Source organism: Lacerta agilis, chromosome 9 (assembly GCF_009819535.1).
Source record: "Lacerta agilis isolate rLacAgi1 chromosome 9, rLacAgi1.pri, whole genome shotgun sequence".
NCBI classification, from domain to species: domain Eukaryota; kingdom Metazoa; phylum Chordata; class Lepidosauria; order Squamata; family Lacertidae; genus Lacerta; species Lacerta agilis.
This window is the reverse complement of record NC_046320.1, coordinates 1,690,871-1,711,374: the sequence shown is the minus strand read 5'-3', so window position 1 is coordinate 1,711,374 and position 20,504 is coordinate 1,690,871. Positions and strand designations below refer to the sequence as shown.

The following is a 20,504-nucleotide window of genomic DNA, read 5'->3' as shown; positions in this document are numbered from 1 at the left end:
CGTTTAAAAACCTCCAATGCAGGGGATTCTACCACCTTCTGGGAAATAATAATAATAATAATAATAATAATAATAATAATAATAATAATAATAATAATAATAATTTATTGTACCCCACCCATCTGACTGGGTTGCCTCAGCCACTCTGGGCAGCTTCCAACAAAGTATAAAGGAACACACCAAAACATCAAACATTAAAAGCTTCCTCAAACGGCTGCGTTCAGGTGTCTGTGAAACATCCTATGATTATTTACCTCTTTGACACGTGATGGGAGGGTGTTCCACAGGGTGGGCACAACTACTGAGAAGGCCTTCTGCCAGGTTCACTTCTTGCAATGAGGGAACCACCAGAAGGCCATCAAAGGTAGCCCATTCCACTGTTGAACATAACTTAATGTCAGAAAAGTTATTCCTAATGTTTAGTTAGAATCTCCTTTCTGGTAACTTGAATCCATTGGTTTGGGTCCTACCCTCTGGAGCAGCAGAAAACAAGCTTGCTCTGTCTTCCATGTGACAGCCATTCAAGCATTTGAAGATGGCCATCATATCACCTCTCAATCTTCTGTTCTCCAGACTAGACAGACCCAACTCCCTCAACCATTCCTCATAAGGCCTAGTTTCCAGACGCCTGGTCATCTTGGTTTCCTTCCAGCTTGCCAATATCCTTAAACTGTGGCGCCCAGAACTGGATGCAGCACGCCAGGTGGGAATTCGGAACTGGGTTTGCTGTCTCAGCAGTTTCCAGATAAGTCTCTCTGAAATTTTGGGCTGGAGCTCATAGCACGAGCTTCTCCTCGTGAGCACGGGAAGCGTTCCCCCAGGAAAGATTACAGTTACCTTGTTAAAGCACCCATAGGTGTGCTGTCTTCTTTGGACAGCCTGACCTATATCTCCCCATAGTGCACCATAGGTTCTTTGGGGGTCCTCTCCTATAACGCTTCATTTATTTTTACCTTTATTTTGCTATACTTAATATTGCTGCCTAATAGCGTATGTTCTCTGGGTGGTTCACATAAAATTAGCATTTTATGTGACAGCTGCAGAAGTTAAAGAAGTGGGTGCGACCTGGTCATGACCCAAAAACTCACAGTTTATTTTTATTTCCAGGGGCTATTTTTTTAAATGACTGGTGTTAAGAACAAAATTCAACTGAGTAAATGGCAGTATAGTAAAATGTTGCAAAATATGGCCCTAGTGCTAGAGCAGGCCAGCTACCCAACATGGTGCCCACCGGAAGTTCTTGGACTCTAACTCCCATCAATTCCAGGCCAGGGCTGATGGGGGTTGTAGTCCAAAGGGGACCATGTTGGCTACTTCTGTGCTAAAGTGTGTGGTCAAGATCAAGCCACTTTTCACAAACATTTCATAGAATCATAGAGTTGGAAGAGACCCCAAGGGCCATCCAGTCCAACCCCCTGCCAAGCAGGAAACACCATCAAAGCATTCCTGACAGATGGCTGTCAAGCCTCCGCTTAAAGACCTCCAAAGAAGGAGACTCCACCACACTCCTTGGCATCCAATTCCACTGCCGAACAGCTCTCACTGTCAGGAAGTTCTTCCTAATGTTTAGGTGGAATCTTCTTTCTTGTAGTTTGAATCCATTGCTCCGTGTACGCTTCTCTGGACACGGTAAAGGAAGATTCAGTAAAGGAATCTTCAGTAAAGGAAGATTCTCAGCAAAGACTTTCTCTCTCCCTCACGATATCAAAATGACTCTTTTGATTCCCCCCCCCCTTTTTTTGGAGTCCATGACAAAATATCCATGCCAAATCAATAGGCGTTTTCGGGCCCTGTGGCTTTTAAGGGTAAGACTTTGCTTTTCCTGGAGCAAAGAAAACTTGCCACCTTTATTGTAGTATGTATGTATGTCAGGGATGGGGAACATGTGACTTACTAGATGCTGCTGGGCTCGCAACTCCCATCAGTCGCAGCCAGGATTGCCAGAGGTCAGGGGTGATGGGAGCTAGAGTCCAGCAACCTGTGGAGGGTCTCAGGTTCCCCACCCCAATATAAGTGAACATTTCAAAATTGAAAAGTCTGCAGGAAGTGATTAATTTTGTGCAATAAATAATTCCTATTTGTTTTGCTGCCTGCACACCCCCCTCCCATTGACAAAAGGTGACTGAAAGATTTCTCAGCCTACAGGTAAGCTGTTGCACTAGTTGGCAGCAGCAGGGAGGTAAACGTGGATGGGATGGAGTCCCTCCTGGTTCTATAAGTATTTCTGGCACAAACAAATCCATGGTCAGTTTTGTTGTGCTGTATGATCAAATCCCATTTACCGCAGGCATGCCATTTTCCAAACTGGGTTTGCATCTAGCCTCCTTAATCCATTTACCCCTTTTTAATAAGATTTCTTAGTACCTTCCTCATGAGGATACTTTATAATTTATGCATGTTTTCCTCGAGGGTTACATTAGGAATGGACGAGAGTGGTTCACAATTCTAAGTAGGTCTGCTGAATTTATTGTGCTTCTGAGAGTCAGCCTTAAACTTTTATACTTTCTAGACTTTGTTTTCAGGTTGCCACAAGCACATAGTGTTCAAAGGCTTGGTCATGCATAAAACATAGCCAGATAAATCATTCTTGAATGTTGGTACATTACATTAGTACACTTAAGCGTGCAGAAGATTCACAGCCTGCTTGGAAGCAAGTCTGACTAAAATCAATTGGACTTAATTTTCAAATGTGTGCATTTTAGAAATGGAAAAGCAGAATGCAGCATGTAACAAAAGGGAGTTTTTCTTTGATGTAATATGGACAGTATCTCTTCTGAAGTTTCTAAGGGTATTGTGCATATATCTAGTATATTCATGAATAAATGCTTTGTAATAAGTTTTCATACACTAGACATAGATTCCGTAACATCTCTCCTATTCTACATTTGAATTTGATCTTTTGCAAGTATAAATATTGTGCTTTTAGCATAGCTGAATATATTGAGACAGCATCAGTTAGCTAAAATAACCGTAGTAGAATGAAATAGATATGGAGCCTCTCATGGGTTTTATGTCAACTACAAAAAGAAACATCAGAATATAGTATGAACTATTTTATTTTTAATTCATTGAAATATTTATTTCCTGATTTTTACACCAAACTCCTTCCTAGGGCACTAACAACAGTGTGAGGGTATATACATTGTTTATAATAACTTCTATAGGCCACCTTTCTCCATGAAGCAGCAGAAAGACAGCTTACTTAAAACAATATGGGTTTGTGCAGGTTCTCTGTTGTTCGCTTGTGTTCCCTACATATATTAATTAAATAGAAATATCGTCACCCCACCCCACCCCACCCCACCCATCTCCCCATCCTGCCCACCTCTCTCCCCCTTTTCTTCCCAATGTCTCAACAAACGAAACTGATGTGTAAAAATGTTACATGGAAAAAATATGAGAGAGACATTGTACATACCTTTGTAAATCAAGAAAATCTTTAATAAAAAATACTTTGGGGGGGAAAATAACCCAATATTGGTTGCCCCCAGCTGAAAACTGCTCAGAGTAGGCTCATTGAAATTAATGGATATAAATTAGTTATGTCCATTAATTTCAGTAGATCTGTTCTTAGTATGACTAACATTCTATCCCACTTTAATATAATAAACATTACCTCAAACAATAGGAGAGCCGATAATTTTTAAAAATGCAGGATAGACAGAAACAATTAATGCAACCAGTCCTGAAGACCTTCACTGAAAGAAAATATTGGCTAAAGCAGAGCTGTTTTTAGGGCGCCTCCTATTCTTTTGAGTGCAAACGGGTTTTTTAAAATTATTTTTCCATATTACTGTAACCTGCCCTGGGACTTAAGGTGAAAGTTGGGTAAGAAATCCCATAAATGATTGTGATAATAAGTGCCTATGTAGGAGCAATGAGGCAGGAGAAACACAGCTTTCTGGAGAGTTCAGTCCATGCCCTGGGTGCCCCCCTCTCTTCTTCCCACCAACCAAATCTCTGGTGAGAAGGCAGCAAAAGCCCCTGAAGCTTTAGAAGAGCTTCTGAACAGGGTGAACTGGGAGGGAGGGGTTCCTGAATCCCAATCCCAGACCAGGACACCTGTGATTCTCGAGAGATGCTGGTCAAGTGGCCAAATACTTCTAGCCAATCAGCTTCCAGTTTGTGTTTTGCCATCCAAGACAACTTGGGACTAGAGAGGTAGCGTGAAGTATTACCCTAGATTTCTTTTGTTCATCTCAAGAAAACCTGGTAAATATAATGAATCTTTATGCACAAAGGGCAATATCAGATTTTAGTTCCGTGCTTGCCACATATCCCCACACGAATTTCACCACCAATACTTGCCAAGCTTGTGGAATTTTTCCCTGGACATCTATGTTGCATTCCTCTTTTACTGTGACATGTTGATGTTGCAGTCTGTGGGCAGATCCACACCATGCTTTTAAAGCCCATCCATCACACAATGAAAGCATGCAACTTCCCACCAAAGAATCCTGGGAACTGTAGTTTGTTAAAGGTGCTGGGAATGGTAGCTCTGCAAGGGAAACTGCTTTTGGCCTGATGGAAATTGCCTGACACGGAGCCACCAATTGCATTTGGCCGTTCATGCGTGGGCCACAGCACCAGAAAACTCTGAAGCCTTCACCCGTGTGCCTAGAGAGGCAGAGAGAGGCAGAAACCAGGCTGGGCAGTAACTTCCTGTGCAAAACCTGCCTTCAGGTCTCCTCAAAATCTTGCAGGTTTAGAGACCTTCAATTCTGCCTTCAACAATGGGCTTTTAGTGAGCTGAATTACCTAATTCATGAGAAACAGGATATTCCCTCTAAAGCTAATTATATCTCCCCCACCCATAAGGAACAATGGAAACATTCAGCGTGGGCTACTTGACCATGAAGGACCGCAAAATTCCAAGAGAAACATTAGACTTTTGCTGATTTCTCCTCCCCTCCCTTCATAATGATATTTTTATGGAGCAGTCCATAAGTTAAAGCTCCTTGGAGAGCAGCTGAAAATTTCACTGGTATATTTACCTGGGACTTTGTGCAATGTTGGAAGTCCTCAAAGCCACAGGATCATGTTCTCTATGCTACAGACATCAGCAATGCAAGCTGTACTTAACTCTGAAACAGTGCAGTATCCAGATACCTTTTCAGTGATTACAGACAGTTTGCAGTTAGTTCTTAACCCACACCTTTATTCTTACCTACACAGGTGATTGACAATTGGGCAACTCTGTCTGCCTGTCAAAGTTGGTCCATGGGGCTGGGCAGGGGAGGATCTGGCCCACCAGCCAGATCACGTCCTCCCTCTAACTTGTTGGGAGCCAGAGCAGTTGTGTAAAACCCAGGTGCAATTCACAGCCTCATAGCTATGTTTGGTCTTCCTGCATCTTCCCAGCCATCATCCAAAGTGCCTAATTTGAATGGTACACCCATGCGTAGGTGCCTAGGGACATTGGCAGTGGGACAAGAGCAGTGGGGAGATAGGGAGTGACAGCATCCGATCTGGAGATGTGTTTGTGGTCAGAGAGAGGGGGCTGGGGGGGGCAAATTACTTAAATTTCATTTCTCCAGTTACAGAGTGACCAAAATGGGGCTTTTGGGGTGTTCATAGCAATTATGTCAAAAATACTTTAATATAGAGGAGATGCTCCGTCTTTTCTGGTGGGTATGAATCACATTCTGGCAACCAGGCAGGGATGTTCTTTGTACACCTGAGTAGAGTTGGTTTTCATTTTCAGACTGTTAATTGTGTTGGAAATGACTTGTGTAGGTTTTGACTAATGAACAATGAGAATGCTAAAACTTTATCTAGCATTTGGATGGGGTATTCACATCTTTGTAAAACGTTACCTATTCGCATATTGCTATCAGAATGTTCTGTAGATGCCAAAGAAAGTCTTTGACCAGTACAGTATATGGCAGTCATACCAGTATCAACCTTTTTCTCTGTTGAGTTTGCTCCTGTAAAAATCCTTTTAAAACTTGGAGATAAAAGCCCCCTGTCATCATGGCATGCCAAGATCACAATGGTAACTCATAGTATTTCCTTTACAACTCATCAATCTTTTTCTTAATACATTATTAGAAAGACTCATTTCTTTTAACCTTTGCAAGCATGCAGTTGTTTCCATATTAAGGCACACATCCTGAAGACTATTTTTGGACAGGTGAAGAAAAGAGATTGTAACATGTTTTAAGCATTCCTAACCAACAACTTCATTTTTTTAAATGGAGTTAGTTGTGATCTTGGGGATAGCAGATTCATTCTGGTAGTACCCCATTTCTCTCCCACTTTTTTCCTTATGTTAATTCCTGCAGCCATGTAGCATTGTCTCATCTTCCATTAAAACAATTAATGCTTTGTAGCAAGCCCTTGGAACCTAGGAGCGTGTGTTTGTTATGCTGTCCCCAGAGATAGCTAGTTAGCTTATTAAATGAAGTTGCAATAAGGCAGCCAAAGTGAGGAGGCAATAATGACATTAGACTGTCTTTTATCTGAAGCTGATCCATCAGTGACGACTCTTTGCTTAATAAAAGGCAGCCTGTTTGTTGTGTCATATGCTGGCAAAGTTAAATTGGGTTTAACTAAGATGAATGCAATTGCATTAAAAATGTTTAATCATTCTTGATCGTAGATTGAAATAATGCAAAAAAAAAATTACAGGATAGAAATAATGCAAAAACACTTATCTTAAATAAGCTAGAAATAGAACTAGCACCAAAAAAGCTTACCTTATGGTAAACTGTAAAAAAAAAAATCTAATTAATTAATTAATTAATTAATTAATTAATAAGCTAAGTTATCACTAGGGTAGTGATTTAAAAATCTGTTATGAAAAAGAGCAGATAAGATATTGGTCAAAAATGTGTGTGAGAGAGAAGGGGAATCCCTCTTTGCTGAGGTCAAGCATCTTAAATTTATATAAGTACTTTAAAAATTAAAGCTGTCTAATTAATCAGGGCACTTTGTTAGGTGGTCACAAGATTAATCCTATCATTAGATTATTCCAAGTGTTGCACGTGCCCAGTTGCATACGTTTTACTGCCAGTTCCCGAAAGCTCAGTGGGGGAAGGGCACATGCTCTGCATGCAAAACATAGGTCCCGTCTTTTGGATTTCTAAATGGGCAAATACTTAATATAGTGTTAGGTAGATGGACCAGTTGGTATAAGGCAGCTAAAGGTAATAAATGCTACTTAATATTATCGTCTTTTAAAAAACCACCAGACAAACCCACTAGTGATGTTAGGTGGTGCTGGAATTGGAGCACTTAGATTTGCTTAGCTATAAACCTAACAAAGCTATCGTCTCTTCCAGTAATATTGTTCTGAACAAAGAATAACTTTATTGAGAGAATTGTGTCCCAGCAGGCAGAATGCAGTAGGAGCAGTGGAAACTTTAAAAAAAATGAATCACAAATGCTGTTAGCCATAAGCTTCCAGCCGTGTCCTCTTGAAAACAAAATCTTGAAGTTGCATTGAGTGGTGCCCTGTAGTGGAAGTGCAAAGTATCACTGATGAAACTGTTAAATATCCATCATAAAGAAGTGGACGAAACCGCCTCTCGAAACATGCTGAAGTGTGTTCATCTTTTGTGACCAGCAGCAAAGGGATTACATTTATATCTCCAGGCTTGGAAGAGAATTTACTATTCATTCAATTTCAAATTCCCCGGAGCGTAACCATATAACTTTCCATGCCTGTACCTGAACATATGGTACCCCTAATCTTGTGTGCTTCTTTGCAAAGCCCATGACTTCAGCGTAGATGCTTTCAGCTTGCTAGAAACATGGGCATTACCTAAAAAGACAAAAATGAACAAGATGGCTATCGGTCACGTATGATCTATGTGAGACCCTGAGAATCCCTTCCAACTCTACATTTCTATAATTCTATTCTCTGATTCTGATAAGACTTGTGTTTCTCATACAGGAGAAGTTGCCTAGTCCAGGATCAAATGAGGACAATTTGTTGTCTCTAAATGCCCCAATCGCTTACATTAGGAGATGCAATGGAAGAGTCGTACTGTTTATCACTTCCTGTTGTTTACAGTGTCGGCCTTGGCTGGTACACAGCTTCCATTTCTCCCTCTCCTTGAATGCATGTACAAAGAAATTGCTTTCTCCCCCCTCTTTTAAATCAGTTTAATTCTTATAGTTCTTCCTTCAAAGGACTTTGGGTACAGTGATTCCCCCCCCCCCCGATGTAGAACACTCATTTCTTTTGGTCCTTCATCCCCATTTACAGTCCTGCAGTGCCAAGGGGTTCTTCTGGTGAAAGCCGTAACAGCCTTGAAAATGGATTATATTAATAGACTTATAGTATAGACTTAAGTACAGTTTCAAATCAGTATACAGGTACATAGTGGTTAAGGCTACTAGTCATACATTTCATTCCGTACCAGAGCCAGTATACCTCTGAATGCCAGTTGCTGGAGATCTTGAGGATGAAAGCGCTATTGAGCTCATGTCCTACCTGTAGGCACCTGGCTGGGCACTCTGAGAACAGCATGTTGGACCGGGCGGGTCTTTGATCTGATGCAGCCGGGCTGCTCTTGGGTCCTTATGAATGCTGGCATATTGGTCACTTATTTGTATGAGTCTTGGTCAGTGAATCTATTAGAGCGTTTCCCTTGGTCCTGCTTTCCAATTCTGCATTCTGAATAATGGATCACAGGGATTTCCATCCAGCTGTGTGTTGCAGGTTGCCAACCCTTCCAAAAATGTTTCTGCTCCCTAGTACAGTACCGGCAGCACCTTCAGTGTTAGCACACAGAGAAGGGTCCTTCACAGCATCTGAGCATCCCTGGCTCTCTCTGAAGCAACGTCCACTAGCTGTGTATGCCATTATGGCTACATGGCATTTATAGTATCAATTATGGATGACTGAAATGAAGTGTATTTTAACAGCAGATAGCTGAAAAGCCTTGCAGTGTATTCCTAATCTGGTGGTATTGCCTTGAGCTACACTGAGGCTTCTTTTTAAACTCAGACATTATCAGAAAGCACACCTCTGACTGCAGGCATTTAAAGATCAACAGAGGCCAAAAAAGCTTTTAAAGAGCCAATGAAACCAGGAAGGCATCCATGTTCCCTTTCAGTGTCAAGTTTGATTGCCGTCTTAGGAGTGCAGCTATTTTCAGGTACCAAGCGCTTAGTGGTTTGGGCCTTGTTGGGTGGAGAAAATGTGCCACGGAAAACATCTGTTCCTTTCACCTGCAAACCACAATGTGCTGTGAAAAAGGCAAGGCTGTAGCCGCAGAAACCCAGGGGGCTATGGAGGATCTGGCTCAAAGGAATGAGCATAAATTTGTTCTCCCTCCCCTCCTCCCTCCTCCTCCTCCTGAAACACGGTATCAAAAAGAGCACTTAAAAGGAGAGGATGCTTTTAAAGTATGTGATATGCCTCAAAGTGGGCAGATCAAGTTGCTTTTCTGCTTGGGTGTTCTTGCACTTTAAAAAAATGTCGTTTTCATATCTCCACAGCAATGTTTTTCATCTCAGCATCGTGCAGTATCTCTCAGCATCTTACATTTATGTTGCTGAAAAGTTGTAGAATTATCTCTGTTTCCCTACTGGAAAATACAGGTGAAACTCGAAAAATTAGAATATCGTGGAAAGGTTCATTTCTTTCAGTAATTCAACTTAAAAGGTGAAACTAATATATGAGATAGACTCATGATGTGCAAAACGAGATATGTCAAGCCTTTATTTGTTATAATTGTGATGATTATGGCGTACAGCTGATGAGAACCCCAAATTAACAATCTCAACTTTGGGGTCTTCATCAGCTGTGTGCCATAATCATCACAATTATAACAAATAAAGGCTTGACATATCTCGCTTTGCATGTCATGAGTCTATCTCATATATTAAACTCCAGTAGCTAATGAAAACAATTGCTTACATAAATGAACTTTTCCACGGTATTCTAATTTTTCGAGTTTCACCTGTAATGTTTTTCAAGGAAGCTAAAAGGCTAATCTCTCCAAAAACTGCCCTCTGCAAAGGTTCCACAGAAAAGAGAAAAATTTGGCTTAGAAATCCAAATTCCATGAAGCTTTGCACCTTCCCCCATTCAATATATGGGGAAATAAAAACATCTGTAACTTTTCCTTTTCATAGAATTGGATGGCATTTGCAGGCATTGTAGCCCTCCTGCATGAACAAGGCCTGCCAAATGTATTTGTGCTGCTCACCGTTTCCACTTTGATGCCCATGCGCCTCAAAAAAAGGAATCCTATATAACTTGTTTTCTTTTTGGCAGAATTGGATTAAGCTTGCAGGGAGCCTCTTAGAAGAGCTTGAATGCTGCCAAATGGAAGGGTGGCTGTGGTGCTTTTCCTATAAGGGCAATCTTTGCAGTTTGGCTGTCATTAAAAAAGGATTCACTTAATTTGTGGCTAATTTATATAGAAGCAGCATAGATGAGAGAGGTGTCCCTACGTAAACAGCCAAATTACAGAGAAATAGGTTCAGGGTTTCTTTTTTCCCAATTTTTATTTTCAAAGTTACTAAAAAAATAAAATCATACACATTTACATTAAACCATAATCCATATCAGTACATTTATGGGGCTCCCTGAACCCCCAGACTTCCCCCACCCCTCCCTTGGCTTCCAAAATTTATCTTCCTTTTTTACTTCATCTAATTACCAGTACATTTATCTAAATTATTACACTTCAGTTTCATCCTTTGTTGTTTTAAATCAGAAGTGCTGTGTCAATCCTGCTAACATCTTTAAATGTTTACAGTGTTATTTAATATATTCTATAAAGTAATGCCATTCTCGGTTGACTTTCTTATCCTCTTGGTGCCTGATCTTCCCGTCTCCGCAGAGTCCATCATCTTCCCCATCCATTCTTCTTTCAATGGGGCTCTTTCTTCTTTCCATCCCTGGGCAAATAACATTTTTGCCGCTTTCGTCGCATACATAAACAGTAGTTTCTTAGCCTTTGGTAATTCTTCTATTATACCTAATATAAGCCTATGTTTTTTTTAACAAAAAATATTTTAAACCTTTGTTCCAGTTCATTATAAAGGCCTTTGCTATTTTACAAGTCCACCACATAGGATGGAATGTACCCGCTTTAGCTTTACACTTCCAACATTTGTTGGTCGAATTCTTACACATTTTCGCTAGTCTTGTAGGAGTCAAATACCATCGGTACATCATTTCCATATAATTCTTTTAACATACAGCAGGCTGTAAATATTAAATTCTCATTTCACAACTTCTCCCATGAAGCAAGCTGTATATTATATCCTACATCTTTTGCCCAGTGTACAGATTTTACTTCTTCATCTTGTGTCCCATTCCAGCAACAATTTATACATTTTCGACAGAACCTTTATCGTTGTTTCCCAACATTTCTTTCTGTAACCTCGAAAAATTCTTTACCAAAACTGTCTCCTATATCCACCCTAAACATGTCATTTACTGTATTTTTCAATGTGCTTTTGGCTTTAAAAAAAGGCAAAATTGGGTGTCTTATACACGGATAGTGAGTGTAGAGGGGGACGTGCAATTAATGGCAGCAGCAAGCAGGGGATAGGCAGTGGCGATTGAGCGGGTGATTGGTGGCTGCAGCAAGGCCTGCTGGCGATTGGCTGCAGCTGTGGCAATTGGGCAGGCGATTGGCAGCTGTGGCAAGTGGGTTGGTGGGCTGTTGGTGGCAGCAAGCGGGCAGACAATTGGCGGCTGCAGCAAGGTGTGCAATCGGCAGTGGCTGTGGCAAGCGATCGGCAGTGGCAGGCAGGCGGGTGAGCAATTGGCGGAAGTGACCTCCCCCCCTCCCCCCAAAAAATTAATTTCTTAATTTTGGGTTTTAAAAAATAGGGGTCGTCTTATACACGGAAAAAATACAGTAATTAGTGATATTGTAGCCATTCAGTTAGCAGATGTCTCCAAACTTTTTAAATTTCAATTGGTTTTCCTCCTCGGTTAACAATTCTTTCTACGTTGCCCATTCTTTTTCCATATTTATTTTTTTGACTGACAAAGTTTCTAATAGTGATAACCACCATGGGGTTTTATTCTCTAATAAGTTCTTATATTTTTTCCCCAAACAGCATCAATTGATTTTCTAACAATATGGTTTAGAAATCCCTTATGAACTTTTGATTTTCCATACCAGAGATATGCATGCCACCCAAATCTATTAGCATGGCCTTCCAGATCTAAAATACTGTATATTCTGGCGTATGAGACTACTTTTTAATCCAGGAAGATCTTCTCAAAAGTCGGGGGTCGTCTTATACGCCAGGTGGAGAATCTGCGGTTGAGTATATCTTAAACTCTATATTTTAACTGGAAAAGTTGGGGGTCGTCTTATACGCCCAGTCATCTTATACACTGGAAAATATGGTATCTGGATTCCTCAAAGTCTTCCATTCTCATAGCCAGCAATGACAGGACGTCTCAATATAATTTTAAATCTGGTAGGGCAAATCCACCTCTCTCTTTAGCATCTGTTAGTAACTTATACTTAATCCTAGACTTCTTCCCCTGCCAAATAAACTTAGATATATCTCTTTGCCATTGTTTGAAGTGTCCTGTTCCATTGACTATCGGTATAGATTGAAATAAAAATAACATTCTTGGCAATACATTCATTTTTATTACCGAGATTCTTCCCCGTAATGATAATTTCATTCTTTCCCATATTTCCTTATATATTTCTCTTAATATCATTCCAAACCTTTATATATCTTTTAAAATGTTTATATTTTTTGTTGTCAACCATACCCCTAGATATTTCACCTTCTTTTCTATCCCCAGCTCAGTTATCTGTCTCAACTAATTTTTCTTCTGTTCTGTCATATTTTTTACCAACAATTTAGAGGATCAGGGTTTCTTGTGCTGGGCACCTTTGAAGTTGATAGATGGGGAATGTAGGCCTGGGGGGTGTTAGGTTTTCAACATTGCGATGTATCACCAGCCAATTGTTGCGATCTTGCGATACACCGCAGTGTTGAAACGAGTGGCATTGGCCTCGTGAGGCGCAGGGTGAAATTGCTGCAGCTCTCACCATGGGAGCTGAGGCGCTTTCACCCCAGCGCCTCGGGATGGGGCCAGTGCAGCTGCTCAGCTGGGGGGGGGGCAGAAAGGTTCCCACTCGCCCAGCTGAGCGAGCCCAATGTCTTCATTGAGGGGCAGGCAGCCATGCACCCCTGAACAGAGGTCTAAAGGAGCCCCCACTCCAGCTCCAGCTCGCTCAAGCCATAGGCAAAGTCGGGGCTCTGTTACACTTGAGGGAGCCCTGTGAACGCTCCATTGGCAGGGCTCCCTCAGTCTTTGGAGAGTTGGGGGGGGTAAGCGAGCTGCCTCTGTAGCTTGTTTTTCCCTTGCTCGCTGGGCACTGGTGGCAGAGGGACTCAGCAGAGGCAGTTTCACCCACAATATACCACCAGGTGAAACTGCCATCGCAGTCTGGCCCCCATACCAGTATCGATGCATCACCCAGGCCCAATAGGGGGAATTAAAGGGGATTTGCTTCCCTCCCTGTGGTTTTGGGAAGTGATGAATTTGTTATGAAAATGGCTCATATTGGACAGGCGCCCCTGGGAAAGTAACCAGCATAATTTCAGAAGAGGGAGTGTAGGAGCTGGGGTGCCTTGATGAATGAAGAGTTACGCTTGTGTTCTGCTCAGTTGGCACCAAAAATCGTGGCACAGAAGCAGAAGGATTTGCATGTTCAGCACTTTCCTAGGCAGCAGTACTAGCACAGAGAACAGAACAGACAAGAGCAAGGTGATGCATCAAGTCAGTTCAACATCCCTTCTTCAAAACACAGTGATTGTAGAAGTCTGATAAAACATTCCCTCTGATTTGACCTGTCAATCATGCAAATGCTCCCCCTCTCGCACTGTTCTATTTTCCTCCTTTGTCAAGAAATGTTGCTTCAGAGCTGTTTCTCTCTTACACATCTTGCATGGAAGTAATCCTTGTAGTTGACCACCATGTTTGGCACAAGTACTCTTTCGTGTCATATTTCACACATGATTTGTGCCTTTCTGCTTTTTTTTTAATAACCAAGTATAGCCCTCAAACATCACATGAGGAACTCACAATTTTGTGTTTTGAAAATGCTGTGTGAAATAAGATTCTGAGTTTCTTCCCATAATGACATTATGGGTCCATGTGCTGGAGAACTTAATCTAGTACATGATTGGAATTTTTCTCTTGACATTTCCCCCATTTACATTCACAGAGACCATGGTCAAAGACGATATGAACAACTACATCAGTCAGTACTACAATGAGCCCAGTAGTGGTAAGTTTGAATTCTAGAAACTCAACAGGCTTGCCGCCATTTCTTAGCAAGTGAGCCAGAGTCAGACCATTGGTCTGTCTGGCTCAGCATTGCTGACGCTGAGAGGTTGGTGGCTCTGCAGGATTTCAGCCTCTCCCAGACTTGCTGCATGCAGAGCAGATGTCTCACCACTGTGATGTGGTTACAGGTGGGTAGCCGTGTTGGTCTGCCATAGTCGAAACAAAATAGGAAACAAAGGACTTCTGTTTCAGTGTATCTGAAGAAGTGTGCATGCACACGAAAGCTCATACCAAGAACAAACTCAGTTGGTCTCTAAGGTGCTACTGGAAAGAATTTCCTATTTTGTTTCCTATTTTGTTTCCACTGTGATGTGGTTACTGATGCTGAAGCAGGTTTTGAACCCATGAAGGCTGCAGATGAATGCGGCTCCAGTGAGAGGCTTAATTCTAAAACTAGAATCTGTGTCGCTTGAGCTGACCTCAGAAGGGCATCACCTGACTTCACCACACAGAATGAGGCAGGTTGTAGTAGCCAAGGGAAAGCGTTCCACACGTTGGCTTTCTTACTCATGTACAGTGGTACCTCGGAAGTCAAATGGAATCCATTCCAGAAGTCCGTTCAACTTCCATAACGTTCGGAAACCAAAGCTCCTGCAGCCAATCAGAAGCTGCATCAGACGTTTGGGTTCCAAAGAACATTCGCAAATCGGAACACTCATTTCCGGGTTTGCAGCATTCAGGAGCTAAAGCATTCGACTTGCAATGTGTTTGTGAACCAAAGTACGGCTGTATTCTGTGACTGGCCCCTGGAAACTGCAAACAGGTTCTGGGGCCAGGGTTCGGCTCTTCTTTAAGCCCTGCTGCTGAATCTATTTCTCCTTCTCCTCCCATCCGGTAGAAACATTCATGTCTGCCCATATTGGGGATGGGAATATGTTGATCAATATGGCCAGTGGTCAGGGATGATGGGAATTGGAGTCCTATCTGGAAAGCCACAGGTTTCCCATTCCTGGTCTACATGAAGCTGCCTTTAGAGGTAAAGTGCCATTGAGCAAGTTGCCCGATTCCAGCAGATCTTGCAACCAACTTGACCCAACTGCCCGCCCACCTTTCTGTCTAGCAGCTTGGAAGAAGTTATAACCCGCACCTCCCTGTGCAATGCACTCTGCTGTATCGGCATAGGGAGGTTTCATGCCATGTCAAACCTTTCCCCTTCCAGCACATCTCTACGTATGCACTTTAAACATCTGGTAGCAATTATTATTCAAGGACTTAAATATTGCTGATTTTTTTGTTTTTATATTGTTGTAAACTGATGTGATACATATTTATGATAAAGCATTATATAAATATTTTTATAAAGTAATTAGTTAAATAATTAAAGCTTCATTTTGGTGACTACTAGCCATTAGTAGTTTCTTACTCATTGTTTGCCAATATATTTGGGGGGCGAGGTGGGATACACAGCAACATGATTCCATACCCAGACATGCAAGTCTGTTCTTAGGCGCCGACTCCATGGAAATCAGTGGAGGAGGTATAGTTTGGATTCATTTCCATGGGGCTTGCAAGGGAAACCTCCTAGTGTGTCAGAAGCTGCCTTACACTTAGTCAGACCATTGGTCCCTGTAGCTCCCTATTGTGTATCCTGACTAGCAGCGACTCGCTCAAGACTGAGGACACTTACAGCTCTCCCTGGAGATGACAGGATTTGAATCCAAGACCTTCTGCTTGCAGAGCAGATACTCTACCAATGAACTATGATCCTTCCAGCTTGTTTCTGCCATGGGCTTCTGGAAGCTTCTAGGCTGGACAGCAGACCCCTCCCCTGGAAGCCAACAGTAATGTTTAAAGATTCAGGTGTACTTTGAGGTCTAAATACTTTATTTTCCAAAATGCAGCATCTCAAATGGAAACGAGGGGAGGGAACTGGTGATAAGTCATGCTGGTGTCCTTTTAAAGGGGTTAAGCTGAATGAGTGAAGGATAAAATAATTTGACACTAGAGAAGACCAGTGTTAAGAGTAGGGGTCACTGGGTCATACTTGAAATGGATTTCATTCTGAAACTGCTGCACCACTTCATGCACATATGACCCCTTATTCGTGTTTTTTTTAAAAAAAATAGAAAGCATTTATTCAAAACAGCTTTCCTGATTTGTGGAGTGGGAGTTGGGTGGAACTCCATTTTTAAAAGCAAAATTTTTAATTTGCAAAATAACATCATAAATACATTTTATTTTACCCTAAATAATAATATCTTTTAACACGCACCTGCACCTATACCTCACAAATGCAGGGGATGGATGCAAGCTGCAGAAAAGTTGAGGTGTCTTTTGTGTGTTTTTATTATAAGTGGGATCAGATGGAAGGAACCTATAAATCTTGCAACCAAAACCCTCAGATTCTGTTAACTGTGTAAATTGAGAAAGTAAGGGGCAGTCCTCAGTGTCACACTCGCTTCTCTTTGCCAGGACTTTGCTGATCCAAAAATTCCTCCCATGTCTGCCTTTCCCTGTAACAACCTGCCTGTGTTTTAAGGTCTCCAGGGGAGGCTCTTGTGCTCAGGTCCTGCTTGTGACTTCCCCGTGGGAATAGGAGGCTGGACTCCCTGCGCCATTGGCTGGATCCAGCAGCCTCTGTATTATGTTGCTTATTTTTCAACCAACATTTTATGTAGCTCTTTATAGTTAAAAAATCTCTTTAAGTGGTTTACATGTAAACTTTTTGAAAACATTGTCCTAAAAACTAAAGCAGTGTACAAAACAGAAAAGCCTGGGCAAACGTTTAGGTTTTTAAGAAGTGTTTAAAAGTCATTACTTTAGGAATGGCTGTTTATTGTTTACTGCCCTGATACCTTTTGATGAGGGGTTAATCATAAATAGCTTAATAAATATAAATCAATTTATAAATCATCCTAATATAGAAGTGATAGCATGTGACTTTTACCTGTTTATATCTCTGTGAAATCTGCAATTCCAAAAAGGACATATAAGTTTCCTAGATCTTCCCTTAGTGGGTCGTGCAGACGCGCTATTCTGAATAATGTTTTTTGTAGCATAGGGTTGGGGGCAGTGGGGTGAGTTTGGGGAACCACCACAGGGGGTGGGGGGGGAGGTGGCCTGAACAAGTTTGAAAGCTGCTGCTGCTGCTGCTGTAACACTTTCCCCCTTGTGCTGTGTCTGTAGACAGTGGTGTTCCAGAAGGAGCCATCTGTGTCATTACGACGGCTGCGATTGACGTGCACCACCCCAACGTCTCCTCCGACCTCTTCACGGTGGATGTGCCCATGAAGATTATGGGGAGCAACGGGACTTCCACCAGCGTTGCCTCAGGCAGTGCCTCCAGGTCCACAAACAGCTCCATCACCAGAGCCCAGAGTGACAGCAGCCAGACCTTTGGCTCCTCCACGGACTGCAGTACAACCCGGGAGGAGTCCTCTGAGTATTGCCCCTTGGAGAGGGCTTGCCATGTAGCCAAACGTGATCAGGTAGATTCTTCTTCCACCCACAGCAGAGTCAACAATGCCGTGGTGCAAGAACTGCTGTCGTCCTTGTCTGACGATTCCTGCTTGTCGCAAAAAGGACTGGATCCGGTCAACCTTAAACTGCCAAGCCCATCAGGGTCTACCAAAGCTAGCCCAGAACTGGAGCACCGAGTGAACATTTACAACAGGAAGAACCAAGAAAGCTTTGGTATGTTTCAGATAAAGCCGGTAATCCACTTTCAGCAGAATACGCCTGTGATCGACAAGTATACGCCTTTGGAATCCAAAGAGCAAAAGTTAAACAGGGTCCCAGATTCATAGTCCTTTTGCTGCCATTGGGGTTATAAATAAATAAAGGAGATGCTTTGCAAGGGAGACATACTAAAGCTTTAAATGGGGCTGCCGGAACCAACCCCTGGCTGGGTATTTTGCCTGGATCGGAATGAGTTAAATATTCTTTTAAATAGGAGAAAAATGCATGAGTTGTGAGAGAGCCAGCACAGAAAATGTGACATTTCTACCACCTGAAGTCCCAGTTGAAGGGATGGGGCAGAGACCCATTATGTTAAAACAATGACCTCAAAGATGTATAGATTCTTAATGCATTGGTTTTTTTAAGAAGCAGACACAAATCACATAGTTTTTAAGGAATTCTGGACAATCTTCTATCAGGTCAGGTTTCAGCAGGGTATGATACAAGCGGATGTAAACTTCTCTCCTACTCTTTCTTACAATCTCCCTTTATATGTGACAACTGCAAACCCCTTTGTATAAATATGGCAAATATTTTTGTTCTTCCTGAGGAGAAAACAAAAACATTTTTCAGGGAGTACTTTGAATGATGCAGATCAAAGAAATTTTAAAAAAGTGATCTTTTTATTTTTAGCATGAACTTTGGGAAGAAAATATTTTGACAAAATTAAAAGTTGTCGTCTCCAAGACAACAGAGTAAAAACAGACATTTTACAAATATGGTTTTAATTAAAAAGAAATTTTTTATATTAAAAAATCCTAAATGCATGATGCTTCATTTTTAAAAAAAAAAAATACTTCAAGCGTACTTTGGTGTGATGTGTAGTGGGGTGTGTGTGTTGTTTTTTGTTTTCTAAAGCAGCCCAAAGCAGCGGTGTCTCCCTGTGGCCCTAACATGATGCTGGACTACAATTCCATCACCTCTGCCCGTTTGCCATGCTGCCTGGGGCGGATGGGAGTTTTGTCCCACATCAGCATCGAAAGGGCCACAGGTTGGCCACTCCTGTGCTAAAGCAGGCAATGTCATTTCATGTTAGACATTTCTTTAGCTCTCCTTTCTACATTTTCAGACCCTTTGATGTGGCTTATTCTCATGGAGGGAGGAGTGGTAGCCATGTAAATCTTATGCCTATCCTGTGATGTTTTGGAGGAGAGATCTATCAGTGAGCATTTGCCATGGCTCCTTACTCCCAAGTTCAGAAACGGTGGGTGCTGACATGACAGAACCAAAATGGGCCCACCGAGCAACAAGAGGATTGTTATCTGCATGCTGAGGGTAATCCAGAAATTTGCAGAAATACAGCAAATCTTTTTTTTAAGGAGGGAGGAATAACAAAGAAAAAACCCAAACATCCCAATAAGGAATGCTCAGAAGCCACAGAAAGCTGAGTGTTACTTAGAAAAGAAAAATGGAGGCTGGAAGGAATAACTGGGAGAAGGGCATTGCTGGCTGGAACCCTGAACTGGAGCACTCCTACTGAAAGGCAATGATACACCACAACATTTTGTTGCAGGTCCCATTTTTTCCAAATTCCTACACAGGGATGGCTGGGGGGGCAACAGTGGGGCAGGCTTGTCTCCTTAACCGGCTTCCCAGATGCTTCTGACTGTCCTGCTGGAAACAGGAAGCTGGAAAGTGAATGCTTGGGACCCTTCTTACGTGAACAATTTGTTTTCAAAAATATTGGTAGATATTTCAAAATATTGGTAGATAAGGAATTATTTTATACCCACTTACTCCAGATAGTTACCAAGCCTATGAAGACCACCTAGCTGCTTTTCCCTCTAAATAACACATGGCTAGAAGGATTGATTCCTCTTCTTATAAGGGCAGCAGAATTTGTTTTCTTGGTCCGAAGGTAGATGAGGCCACCAGCTTGCTGAAGCCAAGTCTGTTCTGTGTCTGGATGGCAGCTGTCTCCTTGTGCATTTATGACACTTATTTTCAAAATCCTTTCTTGTGGGTGACCTGCAGATCTCCCACAATTGTGTACTATTTGTTTGAGGGGGGGGGGGTGTGTGTGAAAAGGGCTTTGCATCTTCTACTTCAGGAACCAAGATGAACCAATATAGGAAAATGGGAAACTACCATAAGGCATTGGTCTGCCAAGCTCAGCATTGTCCACACTAAATAGAAGCAGCTCTTTGGGGCTTCAAACGGGGACAATTCCAGATCAGCAATATTGAGCCGACTTGTGCTTGACCACCTGGCACAGAAAGTATGTGATGCCCACAGCTGAATCTAATGGTATTTGCGCTATCTTTGCCTGGAGGGACAAAGTGGTCGTAACTTTGATGGAGGTTATCCCCTTCTTCTGCAAGTGTAGCAGCTCCTTGATAAGACAGATGCTATTTTGAAGATGGGAGTTGTACATGAAGCTGTGAGGTCTTGAGCAAGCCAAAAGCTAGACAGGCAGATGGGCTCAGAGGCTCAGCAGCTGGAGGCAGTATCTGGCAATGCTCCAGTCTATCCCCTATGGTGGTTATTATTTTTAATACTTCTGTAAAGCAGCTAAAAGGGATCCTGC

At 42.0% G+C, this 20,504-nt stretch overlaps 1 protein-coding gene across 5 annotated transcripts in view; it reads left to right on the top strand.

Annotated features, from left to right (window-relative positions):
• Nucleotides 1-18,744, top strand: part of TMEM266 (transmembrane protein 266) — a 65,217-nt gene extending 46,473 nt beyond the window's left edge. For all 5 annotated transcript variants that reach the window (XM_033161359.1, XM_033161355.1, XM_033161358.1 and 2 more), the window contains 2 exons: nucleotides 14,178-14,240; nucleotides 17,426-18,744. In XM_033161359.1, coding sequence (XP_033017250.1) covers nucleotides 14,178-14,240; nucleotides 17,426-18,045 — 683 coding nt within the window. In that variant the 3' untranslated portion in view covers nucleotides 18,046-18,744. The remainder of the gene's footprint in view (nucleotides 1-14,177; nucleotides 14,241-17,425) is intronic.
• Nucleotides 18,745-20,504: the final 1,760 nt, after the last annotated feature.